Raw genomic sequence first — 25,213 nt, 5'->3', positions numbered from 1 at the left:
CACTAACAATGAATGTATTTATATTAGATTACAACATTAATTGTTAGTTTTCCTAGATTTAAGATTAAATCTAAACCTAGATCCATAGATCGATTTTTGAAAGAGAATTTTAGATTGTGAAATTAATTGAATAACAAAGTAGATCTAAGAGACAAAAAAAAAAAAAAAAGATCTATAATTTATGTATGGTAAAATATGTTTTTATCTACACAAAATATTAGAGAGATTTTTACCTATATGAGTTAAATGAAAAAAAGAAAAAGAAAAAAGAAAGAGAGATCTTCTTTGAAATGTGAGAGATCTTGAAAGATCTCTCGAATCTCTAAGAGGATAACACTAACTTTGGAGAAAATTTTGAAGAATAGAGCCTACTAAAAAAAAATCTGATCTAAGGCATGTCAAACTTTTAGTAAAGTTTCAAGGGTCTCTCCAAAATTAGGAGAAATTAAAGATGCTGAATGATGAATGTTCCTCTCTCTATATAATGACTTAAAAATTAAGCTATAATAGCTTAAAAATTCAGCAAAATATGTAGTGGGAAAGTCCTAAAAAATGAGATTTGTATAGGAATTGAGCTGAATTTTCAAATCTGCACATGTTTTAGTGTTTTGATCATATCTTTCTGATAAAAAATTTGATTGAGCTAAAATTTAAATAGCTAAAGGGAATTTCAATTCCCTACAATTTTGATAGAAAATCAGATGTTTACTACGCCAAAATCGTGTGAACTTGAAAACTTCTTCTCGATTATCACGTTTTTGTAGTTATTTCCAAGCCTAAAATTGTATTTGAACAAATTTTTAATGTGTTTTCATGATAAATTATGTTCCAAAATGATAATTATGCTTCTAAAATAATATTCCTAATGATAATTACTTTAAAAAATCACAATATCTGTCCAAATTAAATCTTTATCAGCTTATCTAAATCAATTCCCTACAACATGCTATATTTTTAGACATATACCTAACCAATCACAAAATCTATTTAATTAATTTTAATTAGTGATCACTCAAATTTAATTTTAATTAATTCTGTGTGATGAGCTACATCCAATCAAATACATGATAGTTGTTAAAATTTGATCTTTTGATATCCTTTTGATCAACCGTCTGATTGAGAAACCGAATGTATCATTGTGATCGTTGAATACTCCAAATCAATTTTATGACATGTGATGAATGAGTTTGTGAATAAAACTCTTCTAAGGTTAAATTATGAATGCAAAATAGGGTGTCTACAAATTAAGAGGATGACTCGATAGCAGTGGAGAAAAAGATCTAACAAAAGGGGATGCAATGACCTTGTTGGAGATAGAGAGAGAATTATGAGGAAAAAAATGCATAGGTTACCATGCCTCCTTGTTAGGACATATGTGATTTGATGTTAGGAACATATGTCAACATTTTATGTATTAGTTAATCCTTTGACAAAACGTACTTTACTTGTAATTGGGTAAATCTAGGATGTGTTTAATACTTCAAGAAACAAGATTTCAAGTTCAAGTGTTAAAAGCCATGCAAGTCTGTCCAAAAATCAAGTGAAGAAGTGTTGTTCATTAAAGCTCAATAGCTAGTATCAATTGAGGTTTAAAAGAGTTGTTTAGCCCGAGACTCAACAGCTAGGGTATCTGTCGAGATTTATGAAACTCAGTTTTTTAAAGTTGTTTTTCATCCAATCCGTGAGTATGTGTTTGGGCTTTTTTTTCTCACAACTCTAAACATATATAAGGATTATTTTAAGGGCCGTCATAGGTTACATAGAAAAAAGCACAGTTGCACAAGAGCATAATTCCACAAGTGTGACCGGAAACCTAGTTGCCCTAGTTCATCTTGAAGAAGTTGCTGTGTTTGTACACCGTAGGGTTTTATGACCAAGCAACTTCATGATTTTCATTGTGTGATGAACTGAAGAAATTTGCAGCCACTTTCTAAAGTTGGTGATCAAGTCGCATACTGGGATCCGCACATCTTTTGGTCAGTCACGTACTGGGATTCGTGCAATACAAGGAGAGATTGTCACTACAGAACAAGTCTAATTAGGTATTAGGGTAATGATTCAATTGTAGGTTGGTATAAGGTACTGAGATTCCTTCACTTGTAACCACTTCTTTTGATAATAGTGGATTCTTGGGAGTGGTGACCTTAAAATCACCTGGTGGGATTTTTGCCTTGGATGTTTTCCCCATTTGTAAACAAATCACCATGTCTTTTAATTTTTGCTGTATATTTAGTTATTTGGTAATTTGTTTGTGCTACCATGCTAATTGCATGTAATTGAACCTAATTAATTCATTTGGCTAATTAATTGGTTAATTCATCACAAAGAATCAATACATTTTTGGCCTATCAAATAGTATCAGAGCAGGCACACTTTGAATAGGGTTTAATTTTTGCTGTGAGATCCATTGACCCCTGTTTGTCATGGGTAGAGGACAATCACTTATTGTACTTCCTTTATTTGATGGAACTAACTATGCATACTAGAAAGTACGCATAAGAGCTTTCTTGTAGTCCTTAGATGAGGAGGTGTGGCAAGCTATAGAGATAGGCTAAACCAAGCTGAAAGAAGCGCTGGCCGACTAGGATGATACAAAGATCAAGATGGCAAACTTCAACAGCAGGGCATTGAATGCTTTATTTAGTGTTGTCACAAATGAAGAGTTCAAGAAGATCTCCTTCACTGAAACTGTAAAGGAGGCATGGACCATTCTCTAGACAACCTGTGAAGGAACCAAGGTTGTCAAGGATTTGAAACTTTAGAGGCTCACTACTAGTTTTGAAGAAATCAAGATAGAGGAGGATGAGTCATTTAATGAATTTGAGACCAGCCTCAAGGACATAGTGAACTCAGCTTTCAATCTTGGAAAAACCATTCCCGAACCCAAAATTGTGAAAAAGGTGCTCAGGTCTTTGCCCGAGAGATTTCATGCCAAGATCACCGCAATTGAGGCAGAAATTTTCCAAGTTAGAGCTCAATTGGAGAGGACCTCAAGTGCAAAGTTTGATGAAATGCTCAGTATGCAAAAATCTGCCTTCAATCGAACCGGTATAGGGTATGATTTTTCTTCTCTCAATATTGCTTCTTCTAGTATTACTGTTTTTGTTTCTCCTGCTAACAATATTGATTCTGAGAATAATGATGCTAAAACTATGATAGCTAGTGAGAACATAGACAAGGGTAAATCTATCTTAGGAGCACCCTCTAAGCTTGCTAAGAAAGAAACCAAAAACCTTAGGGCTAAGAAGAGTAATGCTCAAAAGTCCAAAGAGAAGAAGTAGTATTTCTGTTATTACTGTGGAGCAGCTGGACACACTCAACCAAATTGCTACAAGTGGCAAGCCACTCAACAAAGCAACAACATGGTCCTAGTTGGAAACCTGAGCTAGTTTAAATCCTCTCTCGCTCTTCTTGGAGATTTACTCAAAACCCTTATGTTCCTTTCAAACTTGAACGGCTGCAATTCATCCTCCTCTTTACCGGTTCAAGGGTTTGCCAAAAGGAAAGGTTCTTCCAAGGTGTGAAAGGACTATAACCATCTCACCATTGTTTCCCGTCAATCATGAAATGACATTTATATGCTTTGGCATAGCAAAAGTGCAATGTCAAAAAGCTTAACATCATTGGGTATTTCTTTTCTTTCTTTTATATTCCCTTGCACGCTATGCTTAATAAAAGAAAAATATGTAAAGAAAAATAAAAGCAAAAAGATCAAAATGCTTTATATATGATTGCAAGCGTGTGTTCTAGGAGACGTGAGAGTTATAGGATGTACATCAAATGTGATAGTCCCCATCAAATAGTTATGATCGTGTGTGAGTTAAATTGATCTTGTGTGAGTTAAATTGATCTACTCATATCTCAAATCGTCATAATATAGAAACACTTATGCAATCTTGCGATGTTCTTTCACACAAGATACGCAATATTCTTTGCTACTTTTGATACATGTGTAGGTACAATGTGATTTGGCTATCACAAGAAAGTTTACATATGTTAATGTATGCTCATTAAACTGTCTTAACTTATTTTTGAAATATAAAATTGGTTAGACTTGTTTAGCGTGTGTGTGTGTGTGTGTTTATGTGTGTTTTGAACCTCAATGCATGACATTTTTCTTGATTAAGAGATGTTTTTGAGAGATTAAAATTTTGGTTGGATCCTTGGTTGAATTGCATGGTTAATTGCATTCATGTCTGAGTTTTTCTCTTCTTGAAAAACTGTTTTTAAAGCAATCTCGATAGCTCCTCAATCCCTCTCGACAGCTAGGCTATCTATCGAGCTCTTCAGCCTTTCTTTATTGCAATCTCTATAGCTCCTCGATAACTCCTCGATCCATCAAGAAAGTTTCTGTCTCTTCGATAGATGCTTGACAGCTCCTCGATCCATCGAGCTCATTCTTACTGTGGACATCTTTGGACAGCTGCTCGATAGTTGTATCTCTCCAAACTTTTAAAGCTTGACACCTCTTGACACCTCTCGATCTGTTGAGATTTAAGAGGTTCTATAAATAGCTTCCTCGTGATACCAGACTCACTTCTCTCGATCTTTCTCGATTGTTTTCTATCTTTTCACCTTCCAATTACCTCTCTCTTACTCTAAACTTCATTGCCAAGAGGTTTTCAGCCTAGATTGATCTTTCTTCCTCTGGTAAATCTTGTTTCTCTCATCTTATCATGCATTTCATGTTTTTTGACCTAACTTTTGGGATTTTTCAAAATTAATGAAGCTCTTTTGAGATTTTTGGGATGGGTTTTGTTGAAATGATTTTGAAGCATCATATATTGCATCACATTTGCATTATAACAATGTTTCATGCATTTTAGATATGTGTTCACATTGTTGCAATGATTGTGTACTGGTAGGTTTGGATTGGGCTGAGCCCATGATGTCTTTACTATTGCATATCATATATTTTCATGCATACGTAGCTTTAAGTTTCTATATTCGTTATATTGTATCTTGTTGGTGCTTTTTTTATTGTCTCTCTCTTCTTCTTACATTAGCTACGTCACGGCTCCTAAGCGTAAATCCACTCCGTCCCGAAATCTTCTTCATTCTGGGGCATCTACCTCTTCAAATCTTACCCCTTCTCATATTAGGATCTGTGATGATAAAGCCTACAAGGACTTTTCGGAGAACTTTTCTAGACGAGGCATTCATTCGAAACGCCAAGTTATTTTGTCAGACTTTTCTGATACTGACCTACCCACTGTCATTCACAGTAGGGGTTGGGAGTCACTTTGTGACGTCTCGGTCACTTGTCCATCTGTGCTTATTTAGGAGTTCTACTCCAACATGCATGGATTTGATTATTCAGTACCTCTCTTTGTCACTCACGTTCGAGGTACACGCATCAAGGTCATTCTGGATATTGTATCTGATGTGCTCCATGTCCCTAGGGTAGCGCATCCTGACTACCTTGGTTGTGATCGTCTTAAGATCGTGTCTAAAGACGAGCTTATATCCTCTTTTTATGAGCAACTTTCTGATTGGGGTGATCGTCAGTTCACTTCTTGTTCGACCTTTGCTAAAGGTCCTAGGTTCATTAACATGGTTATGACATTCGTTTTGCATCCTCTCTGTCATTATAAATCCATTACCGAGCCTCGTGCTTAGTTTTTATTATCCTTCATTGATAAGCTCATAGATGTGTGTAGGGATATGGCGGCCCGTGATAAACTCATCTTCCCTTTCTACTATCACAAGGATTTTACGCCATTAGTCTGTTCCCTTTCCTGTTTCTGACCACTTCCATGTTATATGTGCCATAGACGCCGCTACCGTCAAACGGAGCGAGGCGCAACTACATTCGAGGTAGTCCAGATCGATGGTTTCTCTAACTTCTACATCTCCATCTCCATCCACATCCACTCCCTCTTCTTCTACGGGCGGTGTGACACTCGAGGACATCAAGGCACAGCTTGTGCGCATGGATGTTTGGCTTGACACTTTCAGTGATGACTTGTGTCAGTTGAACACCTGTGTTGGTCGTATTACACTACGACAGGCAATCATGGGTGGCTTCGTTGCTTCTCCTCCTCCTACTCTAGAGGCTTCTGAAGATGAGGACGATGATGGTGATGGTGATACTTCTGATGCTGAGGATGATGGTTCTAGCTCTTTCAGTGCTGATAAGATGTCTACTTGATACATTTACTCTTTATCACTTGTGATAAAAAGGGGAAGTAGTTTTGGATATGAAAGTAGTTATACTCATAGGGGGAGGGTTAGTATAGGAGATTCTTGGTAGGAGGAGTGTTCATTTTTTTTAGGGATGTAGTGAGCATTTTTATGTATTTTTTTCTTTTTTTAGATACATTGTTCATGTACCTTAGATCTTGTGATCATGCTGTGATAGTAAACCTTGTACTTGTTGATATATATACATTTGAGGTTGTTATTGCAGTTCTTTCACCTATCTTTACATGTGTTGTTTCTTTTATCTCTTTATACAAATGTTTCTTATTTATTGTATGCAATTTTTTATTTCTGTTTCACACAAAGATGCTTTGATGAGTTTTATTTAAGTGTTTTAGAAATACAGGTTGTCAAAATCTTCTTTGCCATGAACTCTCTTCTTGCAAAGTTTTTCTAGAGTTTGTGTTAGGATAGATTTTATTATATTTAACAAATAAGTATGAGTTGAATGATTTATGACTTCTCTCAAATGTTCATTTGTTTATTGTGGTTTTATCACGAATTGCCAAAGGGGGAGATTGTTAGGACATATGTGATTTGATGTTAGGAACATATGTCAATATATTATGTTGGCTAATCCTTTGACAAAACGCACTTCAAAAAATAATGTTTCAAGTTCTAGTGTTAAAAGCCATGCAAGTCTGTCCAAGAATCAAGTAAAGAAATGTTGTTCATTAAAACTCGACAACTAGTATCAATCGAGATTTAAAAGAGCTGTTCAACTTGAGGCTCGACAGCTACTCAACAGTTAGAGTATCTATCGAGGTTTATGAAATTCAGTTTTTCAGATATATTTTTCATCCAATTTGTGAGTATGTGTTTGAGTTTTCTTTTCTCACAACCCTAAGCACATATAAAGATTATTTTAAGAACCGTCATAAGTTACACAAAAAAGAGCACAGTTGCACAAGAGCATAATTGCATAAGTGTGACCGAAAACCTAGTTGCCCTAGTTCATCTTGAAGAAGCTACTGTGTTTGTATGCTATAGGGTTTTGTGACCAAGGAACTTCATGATCTTCATCATGTGATGAATTACAGAACTTTGCAACCAACATCCTTCTCAAGTTGGTGATCAAATCGCGTACTGGGATTCGCGCATCTTTTGGTTAGTCATGTACTGGGAGTCGTGCAATACAAGGAGAGATTGTCACTACAGAACAAGTCCAATTGAGTATTAGGGTAAGGGTTCAACTGTAAGTTAGTATAAGGTACTGGGATTCTTTTACTTGTAACTGCTTGTTTTGATAACAGTGGATTCTCGGGAGTGATAACCTTAAAATCACCTGGTGAGGTTTTTGCCTCAGAGGTTTTCCTCATTCGTAAACAAATCACCGTGCCTTTTAATTTCTGCTGCATATTTAGTTATTTGGTGATTTGTTTATGGTATCACGCTTATTGTATGTAATTGAATCTAATTAATTCACTTAGTTAATTAATTTGTTAATTTCATCACAAATTGGTCAATATATTTTTGGCCTATCACTCCTAAATATAGATTAACCACAATAGTATAATCTTATTTTGCCTAATGGATACATAAAAACGTGGGTGTTTTTTTTGGGGTTCATTTGGAAAATTTTGGGTCTTATGCTATTTTAGCATATCTAAATGCGAATGCTCCTTTGACTTGTTTTTTTCTTTCAAACAAACACTAACTTATAGTTAGCCTAACCATAGTTAGAAAATTGTTGGGTTAAAATGCAAAACTCAATCTTTAATTTTACTTTCGTTCATTTCAATCCTTTAAGCTTTAAGTTTATTTAATTAAGAATTTTCTATCAAATTTTATTAAATGTTATGATTAATTGTCTAATTATTTTTCCTCAAATTTTTTTAAAATTAAAAAAAAAATCAAATAATGGTTGAAAAATATTTTTTAGAATTTTTTTTATAAAAAATTTTAACGAAAGTTGACTGAGAAACCTTAATTGAATAAATTAAAATTTTTTTTTTTTTTGAGAAACACACACATATATATAGGGAAAGGGAGATGAGATAAGTAAATACATTTACACGCTAACACCAAAACTACATGCGACAGTTAGTGTCGTGAAGCAAGTGATAAACTCTTCTCAATATCATGCCTTATCGATATTGGACGACTAATAAATTTAAAAATTAAATGACTGAAATGAGTTTTGACAAGTTTATACATTTTTGGGTTTTTTTAATCCTGAAATTACCAGAGTTAGAATTTTGATTTATTTAGCTTTCAAATAAGGTGTCATATTTTAGACATTTGATTTATTTATTTATTTATTTATGCGGACACTTTTCGTTTTCACAGTGAACGGAGATCCAAAATTATATTGGGGGCTTGCTGTTAGAGATAAGAGTTGACGTGTACCCTTAATGTCGGTAACAATGTAATTTCAGAGCCAAACACGAATTGTACTGTATACCAGTCCACTACTTGAATGCTTATAAATAGAGTAGGGAACGGAGTGTATTCTTCAGATAAAGATCATCAAGAAAGATAGGACATAAGAGAAACAAAGTACGTACAAAACCAACAACAGCAGCAGCAAACAATGGCAGGAATAATGCACAAGATCGAAGAAACCCTCGGAGGAGGCCAAAAGAAAGAAGAGCAGCGCAAGGGAGAGCAACAGCATGCAGCAGCAGGAAGTGATCAGCGCAAGGGAGATCAGCAGCAATATGGTGGTGAGCACAAGGGAGATCAGCTGCACTATGGTGACGAGCGCAAGCCTCAACAGAAGGAAGGGATTGTAGATAAAGTCAAGGACAAGATCCATGGTGACGGCCAGGGCAAGCCAGAGGAGGGGAAGAAGAAGAAGAAGGATAAGAAGGAGAAGAAACAAGATGGCCACGACGGTAGCAGCAGCGACAGTGATTAGACTGTGCTCATGAAACATCGATATTATATCATCCATATCTAATCTATTTAGGTATTTTATTTTTATGTACCGGAAATATGTGTTTATATGCAAGTACGTACACACGTGCACGTATATGTAAGACACATGTGTGTGAGGCATTTTCCCTAGATCTTCCGATTGTTATTAAACATTGTGTGAGTTTTATTTTCTTGAAAAATCCGTGTGCTTTTATATATAAAAGTATAAATTTGTGATCTTTTTTTTTTTTTTTTTTGTTATAGTTAAAATTTTTCTCTATGACTTTATGATCTGATATCATAATTTATGGGGATATTTTCTTTGGAATTTTTGGACATCAGGATGGATTAATTAACCTTGGTTTGTCTTCTCAACCAAAAAAAAAAAAAAAAAACTTTGATTAATCTTTATTTTTTGGTTCTTCAATGCTTTGCAGGTATAAATTAGTCTACCTTTTTTTTTTCTTCCTGACCCGGGAGTTTGCCTACTTTCGATAAAATCTAATTTGGTTTGGTTTTCTATCGGTGGTGTTGCAGGTGCACGGTACGGGGTCATTGAAAGAGCATGCATCGAACTCCATCTGTTTACTAAAAACGAGAGAGGAATTAAAAAAACCCAAAAAAAAAAAAAAAAAGCTTTAAATCATTTGCCTTTGTATGTGTGTGTGTATAGTAGCTTGCTAGCTCTACTTGCGACTTACGAGTGATGTTATATGATGTAACACCCATATGTACAATATAGGGCTATGGCATGATAATAAGGATGACAATACGATGTTTCTCTTTTGGTGACTAAACACGTGTTTTATTATTTCAGCAAAATATATATATGTATGTTCTCTTTTGCCCCATGCCTTTTTTTGTCTTAACAATATGAGATATTTACTAAGTAAGAGTTATCCATTCCATACTTTATATATTTCATTCTACGATTCCAACCAACCACCACCGTTAACAACCCACACTTCTATATAAACCAGAATACTGGATTATGTCTCTTTCTCTCTCTCTCCATACACATAGTTGTTAAAATTTCAATTTAGATCTTACGATTTTACAATCTCATCTGTTTCGAATTTTTAAAAATTTTTGAGATCGTTCAAGATAGGGAAGATCATACGGTTCAAGATAGGTAAGATCATACGATTCTAATGATTTCAAACGACCTTGGTTTCTTGTAATTTTCCTTAACATGACAGAATGCTTCGTTGGGACCTAAATGAAAAATAAAATTCTAATAGGTCAAGTTTTTTCACTCTAATGTAAAGAGAGTAGTAGTTGGATCCAAATAAAAAAATATTTCAATGGAGGTCACATTTTGAGGTTTTTGGCCTCTTTAAATAATGTTTACAAATGGATGTAGTGATGTATGATAATTATATTAATGAATGTATAATTTATGTGATTATTTAACCTACTAATGTGTATTTTTTTTTTCAAATAATGTAGGATATTATAATCTGATCCTACGATCTCACCTACCTCTCACGATTTTGCATAAGATCTCGATTTTGACAATCTTGCCTCTATATATATATATATATATATATATATATGTGTGTGTGTGTGTGTGTGTGTGTGTTATATGACTCGGTTATACAACACATGTATCATAATCGAATAATGAAAACGCATATTTGAAGCGACACACTAATACATACCTGAAGCATATTAAAGCTAAACAACCTTAACAAATTTTGTGTGGCTTATAGTAACATTGTATCATTTGGATGTGCTATTAGGCATAATCTTCATCCCAATATATATTTGATTTTTATGAGTTGTAGAAATCCATCAATTGGTTTTGGTTAGGACACAAGGCGATAATAGCCCAAGCTGAAAACTTACCCATTAGATATTTTGATGGACGAGAATTAGCCATGAGGCTCGCTTAATAGGTGAGCCAAATAGGTAACCGCCTAAGGCCCCAAAGAAAAAATGCCTCTACAATTTTACCAATAGAGATATTTTTGTACCAATAAAAGTATTAATTAAGCCTTAAATACTCATCAATAAATAAAAAGTTTTTTTTATCAAAGAAAAATCAATTAAAGAAAAATGTTTTAATTGGATAGGTCAAATCATTTAATAATCTCTCACACATAAATGTTAAAAGAACTCATTAATCTTACACTAGCAAATAAATTTATACTCAAATTTTATTTAGAGATCAAATATATAACTTTATTAAAATTTTCAATCATAATTTTTTAGTATTTGGTTACTTCATTCAATAAATAGTGTTTATTTTAGTTGTATAGTTATTGAGTAATGCGATGGGCTCGTTTTAATTTGTAATTTTTTTTTCTAAAAAATAGATTTTAAATGAAAAAAAAAAACAAAAGTTAAATAAATATTCTATTAATATTCAAAGTATAAGAATAGAATTCACTTGAAGCAGTCGTTTTAGACCTCATAATACCTTGAGTCGGCCCTGAAATCAATATCCAAAGAATATACAATTTATACACAACCATGTATGTAAGCAAAATTCAAAAGAAAACCTCATTAAACCAATATCCCCTTTCCAAAATCATACATAGTTTTGTTTGAGAAAAAAAAATTGCAGAACATTCAAAGAAAAAAAAATCTCACTACATCAATGATCAAAACAAAATCAACCCAATTAATGCATTTAAGTTTTTCAAAAAAAAAAAAAAAAAAAAGAAGAAGAAAAGTTGGAGTTATGACGGTCTAGATAGACACCATACACATACTTTACAATGCTATTGTATTTTTAACATACAATAACCATACTTTATATGTATTATCAAATTAAACAATGATGATGAACCAGATCTTACATGATATTTATATTCAAAATGTTCCAACTTTAGTTTTGTTGCTACAAGTCAGCTAGGTAGAAAACTCTAAAATTCAATTAATACTTAAGATCAGGCTCATACATGAAACAGCTAAACTCATATAGAAGTTTGAAATATTGTAAGTCCAAGAACACTACAGAACCACACTCTTGAAACTTAGGTTCCATGAATTGGTGGTGGATCTTCAGTTGCAGTCCCTAGCTATTGAGTACTATCATTATCTCTCTTAAGAAGATTAGGTTACTCAATTATCTAATACAATAAAAAGATAAGAGGAAAGTGATGCCTCCCTCTTCAGAATTTAGATGTGAAAATCCTTCATGAGCCACCCAAATAAGTCATCTCACTCTGGAAGTAATTCTATTGAGAATATTTACATTAAAAGTGTAAAATCACAAGTAGAGGGATTGAAATTGGAAATTAGAAAATTACTCTAGCCATACACAAGCTATTACAACCATCTGACTGTATGCACACACCTAACACATAGACCTCTCACAATCTTTGCCACTGCTGCTACATTATGTTTATACAAATATTATGTTTTGTGTCTTCGACAAAATACATGTATCTCTACTTATACACACTAGATAATGCATAAGCTATAACAGTATCAAAAGGCTAGGTTTAGGTGTGCTAGTCTGTAACTGATTACATACATGCTCTAAATACACAGCCAAGTCTAGGATTAAGCACAATAGTATATAATCTTATTTTGCCTAATGGATACATAAAAACGTGGGTGTTTTTTTTGGGGTTTATTGAGAAAATTTTGGGCCTTACGCTATTTTAGCACGTCTAAATGCAAATGCTCCTTTGACTTTTTTTTTTTTTTCAAACAAACACTAACTTATAGTTAGCCTAACCATAGTTAGAAAAGTTTTGGGCAAAAATGCAAAATTCAATCTCTACTTTTACTTTCGTTCATTTCAATCCTTTAAGTTTTAAGTTTATTTAATTAAGAATTTTCTATCAATTTTTATGAAATGTTATGATTAATTGTCTAATTCTATTTCCTCAAAATTTTTAAATTTTAAAAAATCAAATAATGATTGAAAAATATTTTTAATAAAAGTTGACTGAAAAACCTTAATTGAATAAATTTAAAAATTAAATGACTAAAATGAATTTTGGCAAGTTTATACAATTTTAGGTTTTTTTAATCCCGAAATTACGAGAGTTAGTTTCATTACTTTAAGTTTTAAGTTTATTTAATTAAGAATGTTCTATCAATTTTTAGTAAATGTTATAATTAATTGTCTAATTATTTTTCCTCAAAATTTTTAAATTAAAAAAAAAAAATCAAATAATGGTTGATAAATATTTTTCAGAATCTTTTTTATAAAAATTTTAATGAAAGTTGACTAAAAAACCTTAATTGATAAATTTAAAAATTAGATAATTAAAATGAATTTCAGCAAGTTTATACATTTTTAGGTTATTTTAATCTTGAAATTACGAGAGTTAGTTTCAGCCAAAAAAGAAATTACCAGAGTTAGAATTTATTTATTTATTTAGCTTTCAAATAAGGTGGCATATTTAAGACCTTTGATTTATTTATTTATTTATGCGGATACTTTTCATTTTCACGGTGAACGGGAGATCCAAAATTATATTGGAGGGGCCTTGCTGTTTAAAGATAAGAAATGACGTGTACACGTAAGGTGGGTAACAATGTAATTTCAAGCCAAACACGGGTTGTACTGGGTAGTGGGCACCGCTACTTGAATGCTTTTTTTTTTTTTTTTTTTTGATAAGGGGTACCACTACTTGAATGCTTATATATAGAGGAAGCAACGCTGTGTATTCTTCACATAAAGATCATCAAGAGAGATAAGAGAGAAACAAAGTAACCAACAACAACAGCAGCAAAAAATGGCAGGAATTATGCACAAGATCGAAGAAACCCTTCACATCGGAGGAGGAGGCCAAAAGAAAGAAGAGCAGCACAAGGGAGAACAGCACCATGCAGCAGGAAGTGGTGAGCACAAGGGGGATCAGCAGCACTGTGGTGGTGAGCACAAGGGAGATCAGCAACACTATGGTGGTGAGCACAAGCCTGAACAGAAGGAAGGGATTGTAGATAAAATCAAGGACAAGATCCATGGTGACAGCCAGGGCAAGCCAGAGGAGGGGAAGAAGAAGAAGAAGGAGAAGAAGGAGAAGAAAGAGAAGAAACATGATGGCCACGACAGCAGCAGCAGCAGCGACAGTGATTAGACTGTGCTCATGAAACATCGATATTATATCATCCAGATCTAATCTATGTACGTATTTTATTTTTATGTACTGGAAATATGTGTTTATATGTATGTAAGACACATTTGTGTGAGACATTCTACCTAGATCTTCCGATTGTTATTGAACTTTGTGTGAGTTTTATTTTCTTGAAAAATCCGTGTGCTTATATATATAAAAGTATAAATTTGTGATTTTTTTTTTTTGTTATAGTTTAAATTTTTCTTTATGACTTTATACCCTTGAATAATTTTAGATCTATTGGTTCAGTTAACTCAATTGGCGCTAATGGGTAAAGTCGTTTGGTTGAATTTGAACTAATGATAAAGAGCAGACGAAATAGATTAAAAATAAAAAAATTCTGGATCTTCATGCTTATAATATAATTTTATATTTGATAATTTTTTTTTTGGTAGTATATACATGTGATCTGATATCATATAATTTATGGGGATATTTTATTTGGCAGTTTTAGACATCAGGATGGGTTAATTAACCTTGATTTGTCTTCTCAAAAAAAAAAAAAAACTTTGATTAATCTTTATCTTTTCGTTATTCAATGCTTTGCAGGTATAAATTTGTCTACTTTCTTTTATATTTATATTTTATATTTTTCCTGACCCGGGAGTTTGTCTACTTTCGATAAAATCTAATTTGGTTTGGTATTCTATCGGTGGTGTTGCAGGTGTGCGGTACGGGGTCATTGAAAGAGCATGCATCGAACTCCATCTGTTTGCTAAAAACGAGAGAGAATTTAAAAAAACCCAAAAAAAAAACAAAAAGCTTTAAATCATTTGCCTTTGTATGTGTGTGCGTATAGTAGCTTGCTAGCTCTCTACTTACGACTTACGAGTGATGTTATATGTTGTAACACCCATATTTACAATATGGGGCTATGGCATGATAATAAGGATGATAATACGATGTTTCTCTTTTGGTGACTAAACTACTTGTTTTATTATTTCAGCAAAATATATATATGTATGTTCTCTTTAGCCCAATGCCTCTTTTTCTCTTAACAATATGAGATATTACTAACTAAATTAAGGAGCTTGATGTTTGGGAAAAATCCATATTCCCCTTTATGTCTATATGTCTGTGTGAGAATTAAAATATATAGCTACCAAGCACTAGTAATATTATGGAAACAAAAAAAAATTCAGTAAGCACTACATAAATATAACCGCACAAGAACACTAAATTTTACATGGGGAAAAATCATGAGCAGCTCTGAAAAATATTTACTTTGAAATAGAAATTACAACTTTTAAGTTTATGCTAAACTTGAATTCACAATAAATTAGATATATAATAAATAAATTTTAAGGAATAAATATAATTTCAGTACAAAGTGAGTAGCAAAATCTTCTTTTGAATACTCTAATCTTTCATGGTTGTAGCACTTAAAAATTACATGAGAATTTTACCAATTTATCTTTCTTGTATGCAACTTGAGCAAAAAAAATGTCTCATTTTTCTTTTCTACTCTATCACACTCACTGTGTTTCTCTTTATCTTTTCGAACTGCTTCAGCTTCCCACAAGACCGAATGGTCTTAGTTTCTTTTTCCTTCTTTTCTTTTCTTTCAGCAGGTCCCACACGCCTTGCATCACTTCTCATTCAGAGAAGTCAGAGCTCTCCCATGCTTTGGTCATTTCTCAATAAATAAAAGAACTAGCTTTGGAGACTTTTGGAACAAACTCATAAGTAAGCTTTGACAAAAGTGTGTGCTGGAATCCAAGGGTGTCATGTGCACCCAACATTCTTCCCCACACTACGAAAGAAATCTTCAACTCAAGTCTTCAATTAGAATTCATGTTGGCCAACCTGACACAAAGCTTTAGCTTCTCTCTAGACACAACCTTGGTCAAAATTTCAACTATATTTTTATCGGTGTGAATCTTCTTTAATTCAAATGACCGTTGTTCAACTAGTCTTAACCAATTGTATCTCACTTCAATGTGCTTCGAGCATGAATGGTACATAGAATTCTTACTCAAGACTATCACGATTAACTACATACCCATCTTGTTTCAAACCCAATTCTTAAAGAAATTGTTTCAACCAAAGCATCTCTTTACCTACTTCATTAGCTGTAATATACTCAGTTTTAGTTGTAGATAAGGCAACACACTTTCGGAATCTTGACTGCCATGATATAGCTCCCCTTACAAAAATAAATAAATACCCCAATGTAGATTTCCTAAAATCAAGGTCACCTGCCCAATCTGCATCTCCATAACCCTTCAAAACTGGTTTAGAATCACCAAAAGTTAAGCACAATTTAGAGCTACCTCTTAAGTACTTAAAAATTCACTTCATTGCTTCCCATTGATCTTTACTAGGATTAACCGTAAACCTACTAAAAACATCAACTGCGTGAGCAATATCTGGTTGTGTATAGCATACATCAAACCCCCAACTACTGAGGAATAAATAGTTGATGCTATATTTCCCTTCTCTTTCTTTGATGAAGAACAAGATCTCTTTCTTAGCTTGAAATGAGCACCAAGAGGTGTACTGACTGGCTTGACATGCTTCATATTGAACCTTTCAAGAATCCACTCAATATATTTCTCTTGTGATAGCCATAGCTTCTTAGCTTTCCTGTCACGAAGAATTTGCATACCCAAAATTTGTCTAGCATGACCCAAGTCTTTCATATCAAATGACTTGAACAAGTTCTCCTTCAAATTTCCAATAACACTTGCATCTTGTCCTACTATCAACATATCTACATATAGTAGAAGAATAAGAAATTTACCATTGGGAAATTTTCTGACATATACACAATGATCTGCATTTGTCCTTGTGTACTCGTGACCCACCATGAATGAGTTAAATTTCTTGTACCACTGTCTTGGAGCTTGCTTCAAGCCATACAAACTTTTCTTTAACTTGCAAACCATGTGTTCTTTCCCTTTCACTTTGAATCCCTCAGGCTAATCCATGTAGATTTCTTTTTTCAAATCACCATGAAGAAAAACTGTCTTCACATTGAGCTGTTCAAGCTCAAGATCCAAGCTAGCTAGTAATCCTAGAACTGCCTGAATGGAACTCATCTTAACTACTAGAGAAAATATCTCATCAAAGTCAATCCCTTATTTCTGGCTGAAACCCTTAACTGCCAATTGAGTTTTATACTTCACTAACTTGTCATCATCTTTCTTTAGCTTGAACACCCATTTGTTTTTCAATGCCTTCTTGCCTTTAGGAAGTTCCACTAAGTCATAAGTCTTATTGTTGTTCAAAGAATTCATCTCTTCATGCATAGCCTTCAGCCAGCTCTGCTTATCCTTATGAGACTGTACTTCTTGAAAACTTTTGGGCTCCCCCTCTTCAGTAATCATAGTATACTTAGAAGTGGGGTATCTAGTCGCTGGACGACACTCTCTAGTAAACCTTCTCACCTAAGGTTATGCCATCTCTAGTGGAGAAGGCTGCTCCCCCTGCTTAACACCATCTGTATCTGTCACATCATCACCATCAACACCTGCTGGCTCATCAGCATCAAATTCGGTTGGTTCATCACCATAATTCTCATCTTGTACATCTTCCCTATTTATGGCATTATCTAAGGAAGATGAGATAGGTGTAAGATCAGGAACACCTTCAACTGTAGCTTTAGGCTTCTCAGTTTTCTCAAAGTCTACCAAGTTTTCATTCTCATGAAAAACTACTTCTTAACTTCTGATCATTTTCTTTTCCTTAGGATCCCATAACTTGTAGCCAAATTCTGCATCTCCATATCCAACAAATATACAAGAAGTGGATTTGCTATCGAGTGTTGATCTTTGTTCCTTAGGCACATGTACAAATGCCTTGCACCCAAATACCTTCAAGTAAGAGTAAGAAACGTCTTTTCCTATCCATACTCTTTCTAGAATATCAAAACCCAAAGAAACTGATAGAGATCTATTAATTAGGTAGCATGCAGTCACAATAGCTTCACTCCAAAATGACTTAGGCAGATTAGTTATTCTAAACATATATCTGATTTTTTCAACAATAGTGCAGTTTATCCTTTCTGCCACACCATTTTGCTGTGGGGTACCAAGAACTATCTTCTCATGTTTTCTCGAAGCAGTAACTCTTGAATTCATTAGATGTGTATTCACCCCCGTTATCACTAAGGAGACACTTCAAAGGTTTCCATTTCTCTCTTTCCACCATGGCATGGAATTTCTTGAAGTGCTCAAATACCTGGTCTTTTGTTTTCAAAACATAAACCCACACCTTTCGTGAAGCATCATCAATAAATGTAACAAAATATTTATTGCCACCTAAAGTCTCAACATCAATGAGACCACATACATCAGAATAAATAAGATCTAATACATTGGGTTTTCTAGTAGAGGGCATATTAAATGAAACTCTATGTTGTTTACCAAATAAACAAAAGTCACAAGAATTTAGTGATGTACCTTTGGCAAAGAGAATAAGAGACTTCTTTGCCAAAATTTGCAACCCTTTTTCACTCATGTGAGCCAACCGCCTATGCCACAAGTTAGGCAAAGAATCCTCCTAAGCTGCACTAACAATATCCTTGCACAACTTTACTTGTGTCTTGTAAAGTGTACAACAAATTTTTCCTCTAGCAAACACCAATGATCCTTTACTAAGCCTCCATTTTCCATCACGGAAATAATTGCCATAACCTTCTTTATCAAGAACATGAGTGGAAATCAAATTTAGGCACATATCCGGAACATGTCTCACATCTTTCAAAATCAGGGTGTATCCAGTGTTAGCCCTAACACATATATCACCAATTCCCACAATGTCTGCATAACTATCATTGCCCATCTTCACTCTCCCAAAGTTTCCCGCTTTTTATGAAGTAAATAACTCTTTTCTTGGAGTGACATGGTAGGAAGCAGCTGAATCAATCACCCATTCAACATAAAGATCTGAAACTGTACAACAATCATTTTGTCTTATGGCTAGGACCTCATCTTCCAACACTATAACAGCAGCATTGTTCTCATCATTCACCCTTTTATGATTTTTATACTCTTTCTGTTTGTTCTTCCAAGCCTTGAAGTTCCTCTTTATGTGACCTTCTTTATCACAGTAAAAACACTTGAATTTTCCTTTTGATTCTGACCGACTTTTGGATTTACCTTGCCCTTTAGAACTTCTACTCTTACTTCTCCCCCTGTTCTCTGTGATAAGAGCTTGTGCAATATCCTTGCCCATATCCTTTCTTCTGGTTTCTTCATTAAGCAAACTATTTTTAACCATGGCAAGTTGTAACACACCATTCGGAGCAGAATTACTGAATGACACTACCAAAGTCTGCCAACTGTCAGGTAAGGAACTGAGAAGCAATAAAGCTGGCAACTCATCATCTATTTCTAGCTTCATTGTAGCCATCTGATTAACCAAGTCTTGGAACTTACTAAGGTGCTCGGCAATGGACTTACCCTCCTTAAGCTTCAAATTCACAAGCTTTCTAGCAATAAAATCTTTATTTTGGGCTGTCTTCCTTCCATAAAGACTCCTTAATTTTTCCCAAAGAAACTTTGCATTTGTTTCCTAAGACATATGGTGAAAAACACTAACATTGATGCATTGTCTAATACACCTGATAGTTTTTCTATTTAATTTCCCTCAGTTTCTATCTGACATATCACTAGGCTTGGCACTATCACTCTTAATAGGGTTATGCAAATCCTTGCAATAAAGGACATCCTCCTTCATCGGCCTCCATATCAAATAATTCGATGCCGAGAGTTTAACCATAGTATTCATACCCATATTCTCCATTTAATCCAACACAAGACAGTCAAACCTTAGCAACCAAAAGCTCTGATACCACTTGTTGGGGAAAAATCCTAATCCCCTCTATGTTTGTTTATGAATTAAAAATATATAACTACCAAGCAATAGCAGTATTATGAAAACCAAAAAAAATTTAGCAAGCACTACGTAAACACAATTACACAAGAACACCAAATCTTACGTGGAAAACCTTCCGGTGTAGAGGGAAAAACCACGGAACAGCTCCGAAAAAATATCCATTATGAAATAGAGATTACAACTATCAAGTTTATGCTAAACTTGAGTCCACAATAAATTGGATATACAACAAATAAATCTCAAGGAGTAAATACAATCTCACCACAAAGCGAGTGGCAAAATTTTCCTTTGAATACTCCAACTCTCTATGGTTGTAGCACTTAAAAACTCCATGAGAATCTCACCAATTTATCTTCCTCGTGTGTAACTTGAGTAATTAAAAATGTCTCCTTTTTCTTTTCCACTCTCTCACACTTACTGTGTTTCTATCTATCTTTTCGAACTGCACCTCCTGAAGCTCTCACTTGTGTTTTTCTCATAATGGTCGAACGGGCCTCTCTTGCTTCAGCTCTCTCACAATAGCCAAAAACAGCGCTCTGCTTCAGCTTCCCATAAGGCCGAATGGCCTTAGTTTCTTTTTCCTTCGTTTCTTTTCCTTCTGTGTGTCTCGCACACCTTGCATCACTTCTCATTAGGAGAAATCAAACCTCTCTCATGCTTTGGTCATTTCTTAATAAATGAAAGAGTTAGCTTTGGAGACTTTTGGAACAAGCTCATAAATGAGCTTTGACAAAGGTGTGTGTTGGAATCCAAGGGTGTCATGTGCACCCAACACTTGAGTATGGCAAGTGTGCATGATTTATTAGCAGAGTTATCCATTCCATACTCTATATATTTCATTCTACGATTCTGACCAACCACCAACATTAACAACCCACACCACCTTCTATATAAACCGGATCACCGGATCATATCTTTCTCTCACTCTCTCTCTCACACACACACACACAGATATATATATATATATATATATATATATATTATATGACTCGGTTATACACTAACGCATATTTGAAGTGACACACTAACACATACTACTGTGACGAACACCTAAATTCACAAAAGCATATTAAAGCTAAACAACCTTAACAAATTTTGGGTGGCTTATAATAACATTGTATCATGTGGATGTGGTATTAGGCATAATCTTTATCCCAATATTTCAGTGCTACCTTAGCACATAAAGATGATATATTTGATTTTTATGAGTTGTAGAAATCCATCAATTGGTTTTGGTTAGGACACAAGTCGATAATAGCCCAAGCTGAAAACTTACCCATTAGATATTTTGATCAATGAGAATTAGCCATGAGGCTCGCTTAAGGCCTATATTTAATTTTTATGATTCATTCTCAAGGTGAAAGCAATGTACACATGTAATTACGCACGCATATATTGGAAAAGTTTGAAACGGTGTCATTCAAATTTGATTTTAAACCCATTATCTATAGTACACCCATGCAGGGGCTACCCATAGGTTCTAAACTCAAAGTATAATAATATATAGGGTAAGTTGTAAATTACACCCGAGTGATTGAATTTTACACCTTAAAGTTTCAGAAATTTGATTTTACCCCCGAAGTTTGGGGTGCTTTGATTTTCCACCCTAACATTTTTGAACTTGAATTTTACTCCCTAAAATTTAGGGGTGTTTGGATTTTACACCCCAAATTTTGAAACTTTGAGGTGTAAAATCCAAACACTCCAAAACTTTAAAGAGTAAAATCCAAACACGCCTAAACTATAGGGGTAAAATCCGAATTCTAAAACGTTAGAGTGTAAAATTCAAACATCACTAGACTTCAGGGGGTAAAATTCAAATTTAGAAACTTCAGAGTGTAAAATCCAATCACCCCAAACTTTAGGGGTGTAATTTGCAATTTACCCTAATATAAATCTTAAGGATAAATGGATGTACAAGTTTAGAGAACTCTGAATCACTTTCTTCTCAACAAAGCATGACTTACACCCTCCAAACTCTGGGATAGTAATCATAGTATACCCCATGAACTTTTATTTTAGTCAATTTAAGGCATTTGTTAGCCGTCTTTGTTAAAGTCACTTACGTAATACATATATCTGTGCACATAAATTAACAAAAACCAAAATCGAGAGAAAAACTAGAGCCTAACAACCAGTTTATATGAGACAAAGAGAATCAGAAAGGAGAGCGAGGCCGCTAGATATTGTGAGCTTGCCTATGTTTGTACTTTGTAGTTAATTTCCAACGCAGATCTCACCATTCTTGGGTTCAACCGCTGTTCATGGGTTCCATACGTTCCCCTCCCTTTCTCTACTTCACTCTTTGGGTTTGGTTCCGTAAGTTCTAACTTCCACAAAGAATTTGAAGTTGAATAATATATATGAGTTTAAGTTCAAGTTTACGCTTATGGCCTGTTTGGGAGTTTAGAGAGGGAGGAGAGTAGAGGAGAGTAGAGGAGAATGATTACCCTCCACCTTGTTTGGATGTTTTTATAATTAGTAAGGAGGAAGGGAGTAATTAGCCCTTCCCCTTGTTTTTAACATTGTAATTTTATAAATATAATAAGGGTAAATTAGGTAATTTACTTTATCAATAATTTATATGTGCCCTACTCTCCCTTCAAATCTCTCCAATTTGGGGGAATTAAAACTGAGGGGGTTGGAGGTAGTTGAAACCCCTTCAAACCTCTCCAAACCCCTCCCCCTCCTTTCTTAAAAAACTCCCAAACAAGGTAATTGAATTACTCCCCTTCCCTCTACTCTACTCCCCCTCCTTTTTTAAACATCCAAACAGGCCATTAATGTAATTCTAAGTAATGTTAGACTACCTAATAACTTGTTATACAATTTATATTTTGAAAATCTCACCGTTGGATAACAGTTATGCCAATTTTCATGTCAATTAGATGTTATTTTATCATTCGATCAAAAAACTCATCTTTTATGCATTATTTTAAACTACAAAAACTTAAATTTATAAAATTGATCAATGATATTGCTATTGATCTTTGATCACATGGAGAAAATACGAAAATAATGTGATCCAATAGTAAATTGTCAAAATTCACACTCATATATGTGTGTGTGTGTGTGTGTGACGATATACTCCTTTGATAGTTTGATTGATTTTAAAGTTTATTTTTGTTAATCTTATATGGAGTTAAAAATATGGAGGTTTTTCTTTACCTCGATAATGCTCTGTTTGGTTGCTGCGAAACCAAAAAAAAAAAAAAAAAAAAAAAAAAAAAAAAAAAAAAAAAAAAAAAAAAAAAAAAACTAAATTCTGATGCTAATAATTTCATTATTTGGCACTCCAGATAATATGAATATATTTCCCTACCTCAGCTGAGCTTAAAAAAGAAGAAGACTACTTTTCTTAAAATTTTCACCAACCAAACAAAGAGTAAAGTTAGTTTATATTCCCCTAATTTCCTTTAATTTGAGAAATTTAGCATTTTTTTTTTTCCTGCCGGGGGATAATAGATCAACAGAGCATCAATTGCTTTATGTTACAACAACAAATTAGAATGTCATGTAGCAGAGAGCGATTTGCAAGTTAGATTATTAACAAAAAAATTTGGGCTAAATAGCAGGAAACAAACCTTTATATGACTGGCATTTGTCATGGGAAAATCATTGATCCCGAAGGACACATAAAGGACTACAAAAAAAACACAGAAAACTATATCAAATGACGTCCAATATCATACCTATTAGACAAAATAAAAGTAGTTTGGCTTCTTCCTATTTTGTTTGGGTTAAAAGAACCTGCAAATTGCAATTATGTAGCCCTCATAGCTGCAAAATTTTCTCTTGCCTCTAACTACTCTTTTTTTTTTCATTAATGGTAAGATTCCCCTACCTTAATAGCAATCTGTAAGGTTGATTCTTGTTCCTTCCCTTCTCATTAATGCATTAAAGTTTTTTCCAAAAAGAAAAAAGACAAAAGAAAAGTTGGAGTCATGATGGTCTAGATAGACACTATACAGTGGGCCATTCCCAACCACTAGTAGAGCACACATCTTTAATTTCAAGGTTCTTGGTCTCACGGGGGAGTGGGCCTTGAATGAGATTCCTTAAAGGACCAAAATCTGACCAACAATCATACCAAAAGTTCAGTTTGCTGTCTTGGCCAAGCACCCATTTAACTCCCTCTTCCCCTTTCCTCAACCCTTTCCACATGGGAGAACAAGCAAGCCTAGCTGCGTTTCTGGAGTTGATTCTTTGCCTAGTGTAATACTTCAACTTTAGGACTTTAGCCCAAGGTGCATTACCTTCCGTGTGCAGCCTCCAATTAAGCTTGGCTAGGAGGGTCGTGTTTCTGCTTTTGGCTGTTTGGAGACCCAAACTTCCTAGGTTTTTTGGTTTAGTGACCCTATTCCAATTAACCTAGTGCATTTTCTTAGCTTGATCCGTGGATCCCCAAAGGAAATTTATATTCACTTGGTCTATTCCATCCAGGATCTTGCTTGGCCGTAAGTTACTTTGCATTACATACGCAAGAATAGTGGAGAAAGAAGATTGAATGAGCACCATTCTGCTCGCCATGGATAAAAGGTTTGCTTTCCAACCTGCGAGTTTTTTCTTAACTCTATCTAAGACAAAGGAAAAATCTTGCCTGTGGCTGCCTAGATGTTTAAGAGGAAACCCTAAGTACTTACCCAAATTAGAGGTTGGGGTAAAGCCGAGAAGATTGGACAAAGCTTCTCTTTGATCCGAGTCTACATTTGGGGAGAAAAAAAACTCGGGACTTCGCTGCACTTATAGTCTGACCTGACTTTGCACAAAAATCATTAAGCATTTCCCTGATAGCTAGGCAATTCTCTGGGTTAGCATGAGCAAAAAGGACTAGGTCGTCCGCAAAGAAGAGATGAGAGAAAGGCAACCCACTCCTAGAGGTTTTAACTGGATTCCAGCTCTTATCCACACATTTCAACTCTATCAACTGGCTTAAGTACTCCATGCAGATGATAAAAAGGTAAGGGGAGAGGGGATCCCCTTGCCTAATGCCTCTCAAAGGCCAGAAAGCCTCAAGGCAGCCCCCCGTTAAAGAGGAGGGAAGAAGAGACCGAAGACAGGCAGCTCATGTTTAGCTCAACCAGACTACAAGGAAAGTTTAAGCTAAGAAGCATTTCTCAGATAAAACTCCATTCAATCTTGTCATACGCTTTTTCAAGATCAATCTTAATGGCCGTGAGACCCTTTCTTCCTTTAGCTTTGCCAATAGTATGGACTAACTCTTGGAC

At 34.5% G+C, this 25,213-nt stretch overlaps 2 protein-coding genes across 2 annotated transcripts; both read left to right on the top strand.

Moving 5' to 3' along the window:
* The first annotated feature begins 8,648 nt into the window (after positions 1–8,648).
* LOC142609908 (uncharacterized) lies at positions 8,649–9,857 on the top strand. Its single transcript, XM_075781633.1, has 2 exons — positions 8,649–9,112; positions 9,598–9,857. Exon 1 carries the CDS (start codon positions 8,735–8,737, stop codon positions 9,059–9,061), a length of 327 nt encoding a protein of 108 aa, XP_075637748.1. The 5' UTR covers positions 8,649–8,734; the 3' UTR covers positions 9,062–9,112; positions 9,598–9,857.
* A 3,785-nt stretch (positions 9,858–13,642) lies between these two features.
* On the top strand, positions 13,643–15,069 carry LOC142609906 (uncharacterized). Its single transcript, XM_075781632.1, has 2 exons — positions 13,643–14,152; positions 14,809–15,069. Exon 1 carries the CDS (start codon positions 13,761–13,763, stop codon positions 14,103–14,105), a length of 345 nt encoding a protein of 114 aa, XP_075637747.1. The 5' UTR covers positions 13,643–13,760; the 3' UTR covers positions 14,106–14,152; positions 14,809–15,069.
* The last annotated feature ends 10,144 nt before the right edge of the window (positions 15,070–25,213 follow it).

The sequence above is a fragment of the Castanea sativa genome, chromosome 9, assembly GCF_040712315.1.
Source record: "Castanea sativa cultivar Marrone di Chiusa Pesio chromosome 9, ASM4071231v1".
Lineage (NCBI taxonomy): Eukaryota > Viridiplantae > Streptophyta > Magnoliopsida > Fagales > Fagaceae > Castanea > Castanea sativa.
This window is presented reverse-complemented; position numbering and strand designations above follow the sequence as displayed.

Excerpts from the sequence above, each read along its gene's own strand:
- LOC142609908 (XM_075781633.1), top strand. The coding sequence starts at position 8,735 with ATGGCAGGAATAATGCACAAGATCGAAGAAACCCTCGGAGGAGGCCAA.
- LOC142609906 (XM_075781632.1), top strand. The coding sequence starts at position 13,761 with ATGGCAGGAATTATGCACAAGATCGAAGAAACCCTTCACATCGGAGGA.